The sequence below is a fragment of the Eptesicus fuscus genome, chromosome 7 (assembly GCF_027574615.1).
Source record: "Eptesicus fuscus isolate TK198812 chromosome 7, DD_ASM_mEF_20220401, whole genome shotgun sequence".
NCBI lineage: Eukaryota > Metazoa > Chordata > Mammalia > Chiroptera > Vespertilionidae > Eptesicus > Eptesicus fuscus.
Genome location: NC_072479.1, coordinates 33961128 through 33978929, shown reverse-complemented (window position 1 = coordinate 33978929; position 17802 = coordinate 33961128). Strand labels below are relative to the sequence as shown.

At 38.0% G+C, this 17802-nt stretch overlaps 1 protein-coding gene across 2 annotated transcripts in view; it reads left to right on the top strand.

Moving 5' to 3' along the window:
* The window catches only part of SYT1 (synaptotagmin 1), a 200859-nt gene that overhangs the window by 73372 nt on the left and 109685 nt on the right, over nt 1–17802 (top strand). For both annotated transcript variants that reach the window (XM_028148620.2, XM_054719733.1), the window contains exon 5: nt 831–998. In XM_028148620.2, the coding sequence (XP_028004421.1) occupies nt 831–998 (168 nt within the window). The remainder of the gene's footprint in view (nt 1–830; nt 999–17802) is intronic.

Genomic DNA, 17802 nt, shown 5'->3' with positions numbered 1-17802 from the left:
TGAAAATTGATCAAACCTTCAATGCAAGTCTAAACAATTTCTTAATTAGGCATTTCTATTCAGTTACTGAAGTGTAGCTCACTTGGATTGCACTGCTTTCCCTGAATATTAAAAATGTTACTAATAAACCTCCCAACCCATAGCATCTGTCCCAGATATATTTGAACAGCTGGAGAATTCATCAGTTCTTGGCTTTTGCCACCCCTCATCCTAAAGAGTGACATACCTAAGAATGAACTTTAAGATCTCTATTATAATGCATCCCTGATATTCAAAACATCAATTTTCTAGTCAGCTCTTGTCAATCAGTAAATTATTTTAGGGAGTAGGTGAGGCACCTTTTGAATTTCATTTAAATCCTTTCAGACTTCTGGAATAGCTTTTAGTAAGTCATTAATTCATTAAAATATGACATCAAGTGGCTTGAAGGTTATCTACCTTGAATAAGTTACACTCTCACAATATAACTTAACAGCAATAAAGAAGTAGTCTGCAAAGAAAACTATATAGTCAAATTGGCTTGGTTTATTATTGTATTCATCTTGAAGTGTTTATAGCATGACTAAAAGTAGGATTCATTACTAATAATACTAACAGCTTCCAGAAGTTTGGGATAAAGTGATAAATTTAAGGGAAGTCCCCATTTCCTCCCAAGTAATTTAAGCTGTAAGCAGTTTAGTCAAATGCTTCCATTTGAGAAAATATCAAAAGCATAATTATCTCCCTGATCTGTTTATTCAAAATAAATGTTAAAATTAAATATTGTAAACAAGTAATGTGTTCTAAGCATTTTTGTGATCAGATTTTTATCCTCATCTCTTTTCATTTAGGTGCCGTATTCAGAATTGGGAGGCAAAACCCTCGTGATGGCTGTGTACGATTTTGATCGTTTCTCCAAGCATGACATCATCGGGGAATTTAAAGTCCCCATGAACACAGTGGATTTCGGTCATGTAACTGAGGAATGGCGTGATCTGCAGAGTGCTGAGAAGGAAGAGGTAAGAAAAACATTAGCATTTCTAAGATGACAAACTGTACTCACCAGTTCCACCCCCGTAATAACCTACTGAGAGCTGCTCTTTACAGAATGATGTGGCCGTCCAGCTGCTGACAGCTGGCAAAACAGGGTCAGGGGACCGCATAACCTCATTAGAAAGTACACAGGTCTTCTGGGTGTTATTTGAAAGAAAAGAGAAAGGTTTGTATACTGAGTCTATGGACAACTCCCTGAAGAGACAGACAGACAGACACACAGACACACACACACACACACACACACACACACTTTTAAAAGCTTATCACACGTGTACTTCTTTAAAACGACAGTAAAATATCATCATATTCTTTGTATTTTGCCACAATCATTCTGTATTGCTACATAGGTTTTTCTAGCTATTAAATAGAAATAAAATGGCACTTTTTCCTTGATTATGTCTGGATACCACAGACAGTTCATTGTTTCTCCTGAAGATATCAGAGCATGATGGGTGAAACATCAAATATAATTCACAAGAGCTGATATTAAATCCGTATTTTAAATGACTCACATTTTTATAGTAGTCTTCACATTGTTTCCTCCCAGTTTGAATAGTTTAACCCAGGGTTTTTCTGTGATTTAAAAGGGGAGGTTCAATATTCTTAGTGCATTTAAACTGCATAATAATCAATTCCATTGGATTATGCTATGTCTGCCTGGCACTAGCATTTTTCTGTGCTAAAGTCTCAATAGGCCAATACCAGAAAGGCAAACAACTCCTCGCTTCTCTGAACTCTAAAGCAATGCCTTTTGCAGTCATTTTTTGGATCCTTGACGTGAGTTTATAATTACCCAAGAGATTGCCAATAGCCTCCATTATTTAGGACCACCAAGGATTCCGTAGATGTGGTCACTTTCGTGCTACCAGAGAGGTCAGCGAGTGGCCCAAGCCTTCAGAGAATCTCAGCCAAGCCCCTCACCTGGGAATCCTCTCAGCTTGAGGTTTTCTGTGGTCAATACAGTGACGTGAGGTTTTAGAACAGACGTGTGATTGCTATACAGAAACTGAATTTTAATAGTGCTCTGAAGTTATTTGGTTGTACAAAAGGAGTCAAAATTATTGGAGTTAAGCTCTTCTTTCTTTTTGGAAGGAAATATATATAATGTAACCAAATAAGTTAATCAAAATTAGATTCTGGGATACTGACATAGATTTAGCCCTACTGTGAACTTTCAAGAGCAACCCAAGGGTAATACAGAGTTTTTAAATTTTATGACTTTTATAAGTAGCTCTTTCCTATGAGTAAAACATCAATTTTAAATCAAACATCTGTATGAAAACAGAAACGTGAGCTATTTCATTGAATTTTTATATTTTATTGAAATGTTTGATTCTGTACAAATTGCTTAGTTTGGGGGTTAGCAAAGTGGGACCACAACAAATATTTATTAACTAATTGGTTATTGACTGGTTTTTGGTTGGTTTGTTGGTTGAATATCAGAATATAATCTACTTGTGTTTCACAATGCCCACCTGGCCAGACTGCATGGCTCACACTTCTGGCCTCCATCTAGTAACTACCAAGTGGCCTGGAATTCCAACATCAAACCCCACTGGATTTCTGAAAAGTTAGTATATTCCTTGAGTGAAAGGGATGCATGCCACCAAATAATTTTTTCTCTTTCAAAAATTCTTTGAATATTGGCTGAGTTTGAGGCTTGACACTAAGCTGACAGATTTGGTTGGACTCAAGAATCCAGGACAGGCTGACTTCGCCAAAGGCATCACATTCTCACGCCTTTAGCTGCCCTCTTTCTCTTTCTACATTTCTTTCTCTTTCTCCCCTAAGACTCTTGTCACCCAATTTATTACAATATATTCATTATGCGAATATCTATTATGCCTGCTGTCTTACTGGAGCTGTAGTAGGTGTTTAAAAAAAAAGTGAAAAGGGTCAACACCACTTCTATTTTGTGGAGTTTAGTATTGTCTCCTTTTTCTCTCTCATTCCAATCTTTGCCTTACTTATTGCCAGCTAGACTGGTTTCTGAATAAAGTCCTGTGTAATAAACAACTCCTGGCTTTCAATACTGACCAATCCATTTACCATCTCAGAGACACTGGGTAAATCACTTAAGCTCTCTAAATTCAGTTTTTTAATCTAGAAGGGGGCCGAACATTATCTACCTTTATTTTCAGATTAAGTGGGCTGGAGTATCAAGTTCCAGTATGTAATAAGTGCTCAATAAACAAGCTTATTGTTCTCTTTCACTTGTTTTACATTGCCTTATTCACTCCTCCATTTTCCTGCTCTATATCTATATCTATATCTATATCTCTATATCTATATCTATATCTATCTATATCTACTTTGTTCTTTTTCTTACCACCTTTGTACTTATTGAATGTCTCTGTAAGTTTTTAATGGGAAATAATTCTACAATCACATTTTTAAACTCTGGAGTTTTTCCTCTTTACTATCTACTCGGGAATAGTAATTTTTGGTTTTCAGTTGAGTGACTATTTCCTTTTATCATGATTTGGAGAATCTCATGAAATAGACGTCTAGTTTACAAAGTATCATTGGATGACTAGAATCAGGTATAAACTTTCTCATACTAAATGAAGTCAGATTCCAATTACATTTTATATCTGGAGAATTACTTATTTTCACTGATATGTGCTCTATCTTTTCATACTCCCATTAACTGCCAAAAATCCTAGTTGCATGAATAAATTGAAGTCTTAGGTGGACTTTAGTTCTCATGATTTTAAAGATATATTTTTCCATTTTACATGAGCAATTCTGATCATGACTTTCATTTGTTTCCATCTAACAGTGCAAAAGAATATTTTTGTCATAAGGAGTCAGAGATATTAAAGAAAATGAGAAAAAAAGAATTCAAGAAACAGTTTTGGAATCTAGAAAGAGCCACTAACCATGGTAGAGACTTGGATTTAAATGGGTTAACCCAATGCACTGAGTTCCAACCCAGTGTTTTTGATAGAATGTTGCCAGGAAGTTGAAAAACATAAAAGTCATAAGATGAGGAAGCGATTATATAAGTGAAAGAATTGTGTGTAATTTTAATGATCATTTAAATGTGCAAATAACTTAGAAAAAAATGGGAAGGAGCCTTATCTCAAAGTTACTAAGCACATGTTTAAAACAGATGGAATATGGTATAGGGGGAATAAATGGTGTTAGAAAAAAAATAAAATAAAGGAAAATGTAACTAAAAAAGTAAATAAATACATAGCTACATACATACGTATATAAATACAGGGAGTATTGAAGAGAGAAACTGCCAGGAAGAGCTCTAACAAGCACGCTGTTCCCACTGTTAGATTCTAGCCCCTGGTGAAAACATCTATGGTGAGCTTTCCATTCTGACTTAACAACATGTCTCTATATAACATACTCAGAGCCACCTGACTGGCTTAGGTTCACTTGCCATTTTTAGGTTGCTTGATTGACCACTTTCTCTCCTTCCAACTTCCCACCGCCCAACAGATGAAAACAAAATTTGACCTTACAGACAACTATATCTTTATATTTCTTTTGTGTGTTTTTTTAGACATAAATGTATATCCTCTGAGTTTTGAGAAACATTTATGTTTTCTTCATTTTCCCCTTCTCATTATTGGGCCTCAAAAATCATTCTTTATAATCAGTATATTCAGTTCTTCCATTGCTCCACCCGCAAGTGAAACCTGAAACCAACCTTCAGACTTTTAGAATAATCCATTCCTTTACTATGTTCACTTAAATACTTGAAATGTTACAATCATGCCTCCATTTTCTTTATGTGTAAATTTTATTTGTAAATCATTTTAGAAATTGTCTCAGTCCTGCATCCCAGAGTCAAGAACCTTTTCAAAGCATTTAGTATATTGTTTCAATCACCAGTACTACTTATCTTGGCATTTTTATTTTAGTATTTTGTTCCTATCTTAGTATTTTTATATTGGTATTTTGTTCCTATTTTAGTATTTTGTTCTTTTATATCCCCATGCCTTCCAGTAATACTTATTTCAAAAGAAAAAGGAAAAAAGAAAGCATAAGAAATAGATACTACCACCAGAATACAACTTGAGTCCTTTTTATATATATATATACTTTTTTACTTTTCTGAGTATTTCTCATAACTTGACCAGTAGTGTTTTGTCTCCATGAGAGAATATGTCTATCACTTCTGCTTTGTGTAAAATTCATTAAAGACTGATTTTTAAATGAGATTCTGTAATCCAGTGCAAATGGGGAAAAAATTGATTGCTGAATAAAAACAAGTAACAACATAATTTAATTAGTATCCAAGCAGAAGGGAAGAGAAGCTACTTTAGTACCTTAATAGAAAATCAATTTTGTAAGAAAAATTCACATTTTGAAGCCTAATTAGGAAAACATTTACTTCACAGAAAAGCAAAGAATACATATTCAATCAAATGGCAAAAGTTTTTTAGATTCCAATGGTCAGTTACTTGATACTTCTTTAGAATGAGTTAAACTCATTATTTCTTATAGCATCATTTTTGTCAAGGATCATGAAAGAACTGATGCTATTTCTAAGAACACTTAGTAGTCAGTTGATGACTCATGCCTGCCAATAATCTGTATACAACAAATCAATGCCCTGAATGGAAATCCTTTCAGTTAACTGCTGGAAGGAAAAACATGGATGCCAGTAAGAACCTGCCTTGTCATTCACAATCTATCACATTAGAGAAATGCAACAAAGACTCTGATTTTGATCCATAGCATTCCAGGAAGATTCCATACCAGCAGGGACCCATGTCTATTGCTTCTCACTGCAAAACCAAGTTTATCACAGAGGGAAAGCACACAATAGGCATGCAAAAATATTTTTGAATGAATAATTGGGGAGAGATGATTATTATCCTGTGTGAGATGTTTCAAAAATTTCCTTTTACAGTTCATGTTAATAACAGATGCTTAACAAAATCATTGTTACTGTTTTTGTTGACAGTCACGAAAATGATGATAATTTGTCTCTCATTTTTTATTGTAAGGGCTTACTCAGTATCTTTCATACTGTTTCCATGATGTATAGAGAGCATGGGGTTGAGCTCAATCTTAAGTTAAGATTTAGTTAAAGCTATGATGTAAGTTTCTGCTTGCATCATGGAAATGTCCCCAGAGGGAAATGAAAAGCAATTTACAAAAGGAAATTTCAAAGAACTTAAACAAAAATTAAGTTTATCATACCTAGTCAGATTTACTAGTACACTATAGTAGATATAATAGTACTGAATTATTTTTAAATATATTAAGAGCATGACATATTTTAGTGTATTTGGTATCTATGTGTCCATTTTATGGAACTAGAACATAATTTCCTTTTTAACTATAACAGAAGTTGCATTTATTTTTTTTATATGTCTTTGGCTATAACTCTGGTTTACTTGAGTCTGAGTGTTTGGTCAGAATTTCAGTGATCAATTATAATGATTGTTATGCATAATAAGTATTATCTGCTTCATGATGTGGTTTCTAATATCATCAGAAAAAGCAAATAACTTAAAATATTCCTCTAGAGTACAGGACTGCAATTTGATTGCTTTTCTAGTTTAAAAAAGACTTTTTAGGCACAAATGGATAAAACCAAATTCTGCACTGAGTTTCTAAATGAAAATTTGCTATTATGTTATTTTTATTGTGAATTTCCTAAAAATAACATAAATTTAGACTCTAATTTAGAGCATTGGGTGAGAGGAGAGATCCTGGGCATGTTCCAAACGCCCTTTGAGAACATTCCATTGCTGCCCCCCTGTCAGACCTAAGCCTGTTCCCTTCGCAGCCTCAACCACCCAAAGGCCCATGTTTCCAGCCCTGCTTCCTTGTTTGCAAAATTCATTTTCATTAAAGTTTACCTTAGCTTCCCTGCCTAGGCTACACACACAGATAAGAGAGACCATTTACTGAGAGTCTACTGTGCGCCAGCAAAACTCATTCTTATGGCATTCTTTAAAATTGGATGATTAAGCCTGGTTTACAGAATGAGGGGGAAACAGACCTGAAGCCCAGGAAAGTCTAAGAAATTTGTCTAAGTTCATACTACCAACGCCAGAGCTAAAATTCAAATACAGGTCTGCAGCTCACACTATTTCATCATACCATATTCTTTAAACAGTCTTTCTCAGTCTCTTCAGTCACACACATATACACATACACATACACATGCACATACACATACACATGCACATACACATACACAACTGATGCAAATTAGTTTTTCTTAGTTTCTTCTTTTTTTGTTGGGGTGGGAATCAGCATTTGGTCAGTTAGTTTTGACAACTTGAAACTAATTAAGATCTACATATATATTTTCCCTTTCAAATATTATAACACATTGCAAATATATGCAACATAGCAAAAAAAAAAAGGCAATACTAGCTATGGCAGTTTTGTTTCTTAATAATATTTAATAAGTACTCATCATGAATTTCTGCCCAGGATACAAAGCCCTAAAATTCAAAGGTACTCATTATCACAAACATGTTATTATTCACTCATGAGTGCTGAGGAATTTAATGAAGGCAGAGGCATTTTGCTTTCCATTAAAAAAAAAACAAACCACACGATTAAATGGAATATAAATTTCCATTTATTCATTAAACATATATTAAATATCTGTGAAATTAGCACTGTAAAGTGTATAAAATGAAAGATTGCGACTCACACATGGGAAATGGTCAGTAATAGTAGCAAAATTTTATAATGTAAAATGTTGTATATGAAACAGCTTTGTCTGATGCCAAAGGAATTCTTATTTTGTGGGTGCGGCCAGGAGTTTAGAAGGAAATCCACTGTTTTACCATTTAATTGTTTCCAGAGTGATTTTCCTCTCACTGCAGGGCCAGTGGTGGTCTTGGTATGTGTCTTCCACCCACTCCCGTCCACCCTGCCCAGGTTTAAAGTGCCTGAAGGCCAAGTGGAATAGCTCCTCAGCTTTTGGGGAAGCTCATGGGAAAATCCTCTGTCAATCTACTTCAAACAAAACAACTTCGACACTTGCAATTCCCCTGCTCGCTCTATCTCCTTTTTTCTTCATCTGTTCAAAAGGGGAACTCGGGGAACAAAGAAACCATTTAGCTTACTGTTTTGCTGTACATTAAATATCCCCCAAGTTGCTAATAAATAACATGCAATTATTTCTCCCTGAAATGGACCCTAGCCAAGATTCTGAGCCCGGGATGTGTGTCAGGGTGCTCCCTGGGGTGTCCCCTGGGCTCCAGCAGCTGGCAGGCTACTGGCTTGGAAAACACAGGAGAGCAGTGGGCAGTAGGAAGCCCAGAGGCCAGCAAATCCAGCCTGGGCCAACCCATCCATGCACACCTTTCCAAGCTTAGAGGGCGATGCGAAAGATGATGGGTTTCATCTCAGAATGAGCCCCTGCTTCCAACAGCCTTTCTGAAAGTACTTCTGACTCAGTATTTTTCTTTTCATGTGGAACGTAATTAATTTATATGCAACAACAATTTGTGGACTTCGCAAAACACTAGAGTGTAGAGATGCACATTGGTGAGTGAAGTGGAAGGCCCCAGGGACAATTATGTAAGAAAGGGAAAATATATTTTTTTAAAATACTTCTAGTCAAGTCTTCTCATTCTCTAAGCTGCAAAACGCTCCAGAATGTGGTGAGAGGTTGTTTACCAAAGTTAACTAACTGCTCTTCGCTTCAAGATGTTATTTCTACAGGAACAAATCAGTATTCTGAAAAGGCCCCTCCCTAAACTGTCGCTTTCTGCTTTGAAGAGATGGGTTGGGGGAAATGCCTTACAGGAACCAGCACGGTGTCAGGAATTGGTTGTTCTTAATTGTATCTCACTGTCAAACAATAAAGACTGAGTGAGATTAGAATATTAAAACAGGTCAAGAGCCTGGAGATTTTCTTTTTATTTTAGAATGTATTTTTGGACAGCCTCGGTCACAAAGAGGGAATGCAGACAGCATTGGAAATGCTTGCCTGATACAAAATCAACATCAATGTTTAACTTAGAATCTGAGGAAGGATGGATGCTTCTTCTGGGGGCATTGACTTTCCAAGCACTGCCATATTGATGCTTTGCTCATGTTGAGGCCATGTTTGAAAATGACAAAGGCTACTTTTAGAAAAAAGTTGCCACTTCTGTTTCTTTTGGGTAGACAATTTTCAAAGCTCTGTCAACTGGAAAAATCAAGTAGAGCACAAACTTGCCTTTAACCTGTTTTAACTCATGTCTATGGAGTATTTGTATGAGCCAGACACTGTGCTAAGTGTGGTAGCCCATGTACTCCTCACAATAACACTACAGGGCAGGTCCCATTATTATTCCATATTTATAGACAAAGAGACTGAAACTCAGAGAAGATGGAAATAACATGAGGCCACACAACTAGTGGGAGGGCTGAAATTCCCCCTTTGATCTGACTCCAAAGACACACACACCACTCTGGATTCCTCTGAAAAAAAGCTTACAGGGTTATGCTAGGAATGGTATTTTAGTCTTGGACACACCCTATAGTTTGTTTCTCCTACCCCCAATTCTTCCAGCTCTAAGGCCACACCACACTGCACACAGGAGCCGGCAAGGGGGATGGCGAGGTGGGCTTCAAAAACCTACCTTGATTTGATATCTCCCCTACTCCCAAGTCTCTTAGCTGCTCCCAAGCTTTCTAGGTGAGTCTTTCTGTGACACAGATACATCTCTGAAAATTCCCAAACAGGGTTCACATGTTTCTGTTTCCAGCTCTCTCTATTCCCCACCCTCTGGTTTGTTCCCTTCATTATACTGTAAGTTCCTAGAAGGAGGAAATAATTGCTTCCATTTCTCCCATCACCTGTCCTTCTATCAGGAATGATGATGAACAGAATGTAAGACATCCTACCTTCTTATATCTGAAACACCAAAGATTTATCAAACATTTTAATGTTCTCCAGGCAGTGTTTAATTAGGTATATTTACCCATAAGAGAAATTTCTTTGCAAAAAAAAAAATATTTGTATGCTTAGTTTTCTAAGCACCTGCTTCATAAAACAATAGAGCTTCTTGTTAGCATCTTACAGGGAAGATAAGATACTGAGCTCTGCAGAACTGTCCAGTTTTTGTCATTACTGAAAAAATTTTTAAAGAACAATAAGTCTGCCAAAAATGGATGGTTCCCTTATAAAGCACTGCAACTGGAAATGTGACAAATGACCTTCTTCCTAGACTTCCATCCCAAAACTCTATCTCTTATGAGAAAAAGGAGAGAAAAAGCATGAGCTACATCTTATAAAACCAGGGGATAACAAATGCCTATTGTCTGATCCTCAGCTTATTCTTTCTTCAAATACAAATACTTAATATTTTGAATAAGTTACAGCATTCCTGCCTGGCAATTTTTTTGATTCAAATCATATGAATTATTTCAACCAATACCACATACCACTTACCAAATTTTTCAACACCTTTTATATCGGGTCTGAATTTTAGCAGGTTCACCAGCCTTTATTAAATGAGCAGCTATTGTAATTTTCAATCACAACTTTCAAAGCCTTGGATGAGTGGGTCTAGACTGAGTTTGCTGCATTGGCAGTATCTCTACCAGGTGATGCCTAGAGTCCTTCATTCTCACCAGGACCCCCACAGAGCCAATTTCTTCCACCTGCTGGTTATGTTTCCTCTTCAAAATTTCCTAATTCTGTAATTCTAGTTGTTGGTCAATATCTTTGGTAGGAAAAACAATTTATAAATTTAATTTAATTCTGAAACAATTAAATACACTAGCTGAATTAAATTTCACAAGCTGATTTATACATTTACTAAGCCAAATTTGCAAATGAGGAAAATGAGACGCACAGAAGCTAAGAAACTTGTCTGAGATCACATAACTAGGAAGTAATGACCAGACACTTAAGTCCATGGTTTGCTTCATTCTGAAGCCCATGTTAATTATTTATTTAATCTTTTTTAAAATATATTTTTATTGATTTCAGAAAGAAAGGAAGAGGGAGATAGAAACATCAATGAGAGAGAATCATCGGTCAGCTACCTCCTGCACACCCCCCACTGGGGATGGAGCCCGCAATGCAGGCATGTGCTTTGACTGGGAATTGAACCTTGACTGGCTGGTTCACAGGTCAAAGCTCAACCACTGAGCCACACTGGCTAGGCTATTTATTTAATCTTTAAATTTCTTTACAGTAGGGACCTGACATCAAATTCCTAACTTTGGAAGCTAGAAATTGTTTAAGAAGAGTATAGGAGATCCGAGCAATTTACTTATGAAAGAAATGTAGCATATGACTATGACGGCCTTTTAAGAAATGGATTGGGGTTTGTCCTGAAGAAGCAATCAAGATCAGGAAGATGTCTATTTAAATAGCATGCATGCTGTCTGAATTCTGGTTCTTCTTCTGTTGGTGTGGTGGAGGAAAGGAAATTGTTTATCCCAGTTATTGTTACTCTGCATACAGCAGTACTAAATCTAAAAACAGAAAAATGGTGGACGACACAGCTGAATCTTAATTAAGAGTGATTTAGGCCAGCACTGCTGTTTGGGGACATCTGGTTTGAGAATGAGATAAGTATTTACCAGGATGTGTACAAGTCACCAGAGGGGTGGTTTCATGGAAAAATCCAATACACAATAGCAAGGATCAAACCTTCTTTCAGATACTCCTGTCCGGCACATAATAAAGTCAGTGTCCTGGGCTGGAACTTAAGTAACTGGGAGCAAAAACCAACTCATCATGTGTAATTTCTACGGGAGGATAATGCTTGAGACACTGTGATCTCCTCTAAGTGGAGCACAGAGCCACTTGTCCGGCCATTAATTTGAGTGCCAGGATGGAAGGTAGGAAGCAGAGGCGGGGAGCATACCAGGGAGAGTGTAGTGGACTGTTTTTCTCCTGGCTCTGATGTGGCGACCAGCCATCTCCCACTGCCCCTCCCATGCTCAGTATATCAGCCCTGCATATGTTCTCTAAGAAAATGCTTCAGGATGCCTCCTTTCCAGATAAAATCACATGCATTTGTCTTCAGAACTGAGGATGGAAATGATCCATTTCCTCAATGCAAGTTCTGGCACACCTAAACAAAGATTTGTAAATGGTAAGCTAAAATCTCCCAAAGAATTTAAGACATCAGTTTTCAAACATATTCTGAGACTGTGAAATTTAAGAACTAATGTATCCCCACCTGGAAACATCATCTTCTATGCCTTATTTTATTAACTAGAGGCCCATTGCACAGATTCGTGCACCATGAGGTCCTTCATCCTAGCCTGCACCCTCTTGCAATCTGGGATTCCTCGGGGGATGTTGGATAGCCAGTTTTGGTCCAATCCTCACAGGCCCAATCCAGACAGGAGGGAGCCCTGATCCTGTGCATTGAGCGTCTGTCCCTTGGTGGTCAGTGCGTGTCATAGCACCGGTTCACTGGTCGTTTGGTTGGTCGGTCACTTAGGCTTTTATATATAGAGATAACAAAGATCACTTTCTTCCTTAAAAGGCTCAATCTGTTTAGATTCTCGTTTCATGTTCCATTTTATTTTGTTTCATCCATTTATATTTAGCCCCCAAAATGTAGATCATTACAAGTGATGAGTTTTTTACATGATCTGTTTTTATGCTCAAACAGTGATTGTTATTAACATTGCCTCAAATTTGCATGACACTCACATTCTCCAGAGGCCCTTGGCTTCTAGACCACCTTCTCTCTTCCCTCAAGTCTCAGGGCTGTGGCATCTATGGTAATTGCCCATCTGATTTGGGTTCTCATGACAGAAAAACCAGAATCTCTTTCTCTGAATGAGAAAACTGAGTAATGAATTTTATTAATTGGGGGCAAAATATCCATTTGAGTCAGCTTAGAATGACCTTCAGAAGCCACCGAGGTCCAAATAAACAGAAAGGTGTTTAAATCAGGCATAGAAACCAAAGATAACCTTCCTGTCAGTATTAAATGTTGAAACAGAAATCTAAAAGAGCCTACTCCTCTGGAGGGTTTTTAAAAATAAGAACTGGGGCATGAATTTGTAGTCCTGCTTCAAGGTAAGGGAATAGACAAGGTGATCTCTCATGGGATCTAGCAGCCCTGTGATTCATCAAAGGTGTTTAAAAAGCAAAGCCAGGAAAGAAAAGGAGCTGTAGCATCAATCTAAATCAAGGCTTACATGTACTTTCTCATTTTTTTAACTCCTAATCTCTCCCTGCATTTTCATAGGACCTATCACAGTAGGATATACCCTCAACAATTACTTTGACAAACAACGATATCAGCACTTTGTTTTTTTAGTCTCTTTCAAAGTAATCAATTTTTGACAGTGAAAAATAGCAGAAACTGATTCCTGAAGCTCTGGACTACAGTGATAGATGTGAGGAGTTGATTTAGCTAAGGGGGATTCCATATATCAGCCCCTGGCTAACTTTCTTGAGCAAGTGCCCCCAGGCAGCAAACTCCAGTGGGGAGTTAGATAAATGCAATAAAATGGTAGTCATACCAAGTTCACTTTCTGACCAGGTACCTTGTAAAAAGATTACCAGATTTAAAAGCAAGATTTTTTTTTAAATGAGGGTCACTCACAGCAAAAGCATTCTATCTAGAGATGTGAAATTTCACATTGTGAAGAGTTCTTGCAAACAGAAGCACTAACAAGCTGAGCCTCTGGACTTCGTATCTAAACTACACAGGATTTCATAATCAAGGATGCCAGATTGCTCTAAAATGTTTTCACACATTAAAATGGACTCCATCTAATCTAATAATAGACAAATATGCAAATTGACCGCACCTTCGTTACACTTAAGCCACGCCCACCAGCCAAGCCACGCCCATCAACCAATCAGGACGAGTATGCAAATTACCCCAACAAAGATGGTGGCTAATTTGCATATCAAGACAGCGTCGAAAGAAGCCAAGAGCTGCAGAAGGGAGTAAAGCTTCGAAGAAGCAAGCAAGCCGGTGGGGAGGAGAAGGGAGGAGCGAAGTCAGGGCCAGGGCGAAGGGAAAAGCAGGCGGGCTGGAGGAGAAGGCGGGGCGGGCGACAAGGGAGGAGCAGAGGTGGGGTAGAGTGCAGCAGGAAATCCTATTGCAGGATTTTTCCTGCAACGGGAACACTAGTGTTCAATAATAAGAAAATGTTTACTTATCTTACCACTTAGGGGAATATTAGACAGCCATTAGACATAGTTACATGGCAAATGTATATTAGTATGTTATGTAGAAGAAAGCAAAATACAATATTTTATATATACACATGTTTTGTTGTAGTTTGTTATTTTTTCTTAAATACATATTTTTATTGATTTCAAAGAGGAAGGGAGAGAGAGATGGAAACATTAATGATGAGACAGAATCATTGACTGTCTCCTGCACACCCTCTTACTGGAGATCGAGCCTACAACCCAGGCATGTGCCCCGACCTGGAATTGAACAGTGACCTCCTGGTTCATAGGTTAACACTCAACCACTGAGCTGCACCAGCTGTTGTAGGTTTTTAAATATCTGCATATGCATAAAGATAACTTGGGTATCTATGAAAATTAGAATATTGTCTTAGGATGCTAAGATGATATTCTTGGTCCCATTTTAAACATATATGTAAATACAAATACACAAGAATACACATTTGACATAACAAATGACCACTTTTTTCAAAATTTAGTCCAGTATTTTCTGGTTTCAGAATAGGTTTTCTCCCATGAGTTATAAGAAAATGTGGGTAAACCCACATGATCCCTTCCTCACTCCTTCTCTGCTACTACGATCTCCATCAGCTACAATACATACATACTTAGGGCGTTTCCATTTTAACTTCTATTCAGCTGATGAGCTTTTTTTCCTTTCCCAGAATAGTTTTCCCTAGAAATTTTCCTATATATTATTCCAGAAAATTATTTAGTGTTTTTCTTTAAGAAATTGGAAAATAGGACCCAGGCCAATGTGGCTCAGTTGGTTGAGCTTCATCCCATGCACCAAGAGGTTGCTGGTTTGATTCCCAGTCAGGGCAGATGCCTGGGTTATGGGCTCAAACCTTCGTAGGGGGTGTGCAGGAGGCAGCCAATTTATTTTTCTCTCTCTCTTTCCCTCTCCCTTCCTCATTCTTTCTAAAAATCAATAAAAACATATTTTAAAAAAAGAAATTAGAAAATGGGAGATCAAAATAGATCAATATTCCAAAATAAGACCTAAAGCAACCCTGCAGGGCTTCTGTAGGGTTTGAGGTGTGCAGCTTCCCATGTCTTACATCACTGGGAAAGTGTGAAATCTGGAGGCTAAGAAAAGCTGCCTGGCTGAAATAAAACCTTGCCTGGCAAAGAGAAGTTTTTGTGATGAATCTTTTCATCCCTTATAAATGAACTAGAGGCCTGATGCATAAAATCTGTGGAAGGGGCTCGGACCTCGCAGCCCTGGCTTCGTCCAGAAGGACATCTGGAAGGTCATTCAGCTGTCTGGTCTAATTAGCATATTATGCTTTTATTATTATAGATAGGGCAATAGAAAAAGATAAAGACATATCTTGGATTCATGAAGCAGAAAATATATTGTTGAAAGGTTTCCAATGCCTTTGAGATACCATCACACAGTCATATTGATCCAAATATTTCCTTGAAGCATGGATTTTAAAACACAATTTTAATGCCAACTGAGTTCTAAGTAGCCATCAAATTTCGGTTCCCTTTTTCTGGCCACCACAGGAAATTCTTTGGCAGCGTTGCTCCACTGAAATAAAACCCAGTAACCTTTGGATGTTCTGCTGTAATATCTGAATCCCACTTAAGTGAGCTTCTTCCCAGGGGGATCACAAGGCCTCAGGGAGACCAGGCCATGCATTCATTTGTACAGGACCTTTGGCCTATTCGGACAGCCAAGGAGACAACTTCGCGGCTGGCTTAGCAGAAGCTCAGGGACCGAGACGGCACAGTATTTCCTGTGTCGCTTTCTAAATCCCAGTTTCAGCGTGTGACAGAGCACACCTACTTAGGTGGGAAACGCTGTGTTATGGATGAAAATAAAAAAGCATATAACCTCTCCGTTGGAAGATATGGAAAAACAAACCATCGGGTATTGAACAAGAAAAATAAGGACTGTTATGCACCTAATTTCATGCCAAAAAAAATAGAACTTACTTAGGAGCTTGCTGTTGCCTTCTCAGCGCCAAGTGCAGGTCTATTTGTAAATGCCAGCGTTGCGTAATTAAAGAAAAGTATTCAAAATCATTTTCATGGAATTTCCAGGTTCCCGAAAGCAGAGAAAGGGTTGCCTCTTCATATGAGGCCTGCAGTGTCCTCCTTTCACACTGCCTTAGTGAGGCCGCAGAGAGGACTCGGGGAACAAGAGGGTCTTTGGATTCAGGTAGGCCTGGCTCAAAGGGCCTCTGCCATTCATGAACTGTGCCAACGTGGAGAAGTTGGCTGACCTCTCACTGCTTTCATTTCCTTATGCAAAAGATGGAGAATACCAAGCCTCCTCACAGCGTGAATTGCACCTCAATTAAATAAACAGCCTCATCACATACTATTATTACACAGTGCAGTACCTGCAAACATCCGGAACTAGTCAACATGCAATGAATACTAGCTTCCTTTTTTTTTTTTTTTTCACTCTTCTACACACAATAACTAATTAATTATATTACTTAAATTTCCTACTACCTCTTTAAAATACATAGGCCATATTTATACATAGAGAAGAAAACAACGCTTCGATCATAAAATGCCATAAAATATTTTCTCATAGGGTAGTCCAACAACATGGGACAGAGATTTCCTTGCCAGTCACAGACAGTTCATTTTAGCATAATTACTGAAAAACTCGGCTTTGACTTTTGACAATGTCTGGCAGTCCAAAACACCTTGAGATCATACTCCTTTACCTCCGCATGCCGCATTGGGCTGTTCAGTCTGTGAGGACCGAGACAAGCTATAGTTAATAAGTTTTCTGTAGTGTCAAAAGTAATAATATTAACATGCCATTGTGAGTTAAATTAATTTTGTTTTGTGCACCGGCCTGCATAAACGTGAATGACATTTCAAAATACGATGAGGCAGGAGCTGAGAAAGAGCCAAATGGCAAAGACAAATTAGATGCACTCACTGGAGCAAGGCAAGCATGTGGGGGGCGCAGGGAGATGGGTGCAGGAAGCATATGGAGGGGGCTGTTTTGGTTCATTTTGCCCTTTAAAGAAATCCTGAAGAGAGATTCTGTCTTTAGAGAAAGTGGAGATGTTTGACATCCTGACTCCCTGTTTGGAAATGAAAGAGCTAATCTCTGATTTCAAGTGTCTTCAACCTACAGATTTTCTTTCTCTGCCTGCAAGAGGCTGCTGATTGGTAATAGCTTTTAAGTGGATAACCATCAAGTGGCATTTTAAAGTCCTAATGCTTGTGTGTTTTTTTTGAGAAACCGTTTCAGAATCCCACACACACACGCTACTGATGGCAGAGATAAATGTGTTGTCTGTATACAATTAAAAGATACATTGGACCTAGAAGGAAAGTATCTTAAGATATACCAGCCACCACCAAAGTGGCTGGCATAATATCTTGTCTTTTTCCATTGGAGCTCTAATATTTCAACTGTTGCAACCAGCAATCAACTTATGATTTGATGAAAAGAAAAGGTTTCCCTATTTAGAGTTCTTATACCTAGGACCTCTAGACTAGCTTATATTATACTAGAGGCCTGGTGCACGAAATTCGTGCACTGGGGGGTGTCCCTCAGCCCAGCCTGCACCCCCTCCAATCTGGGATCCCTCTCATAATCTGGGATTGCTGGATTACAAAGGAACAGCTCGCCTGCCTGCCTGCCTGATTGCCCCTAACCACTTCTGCCTGGC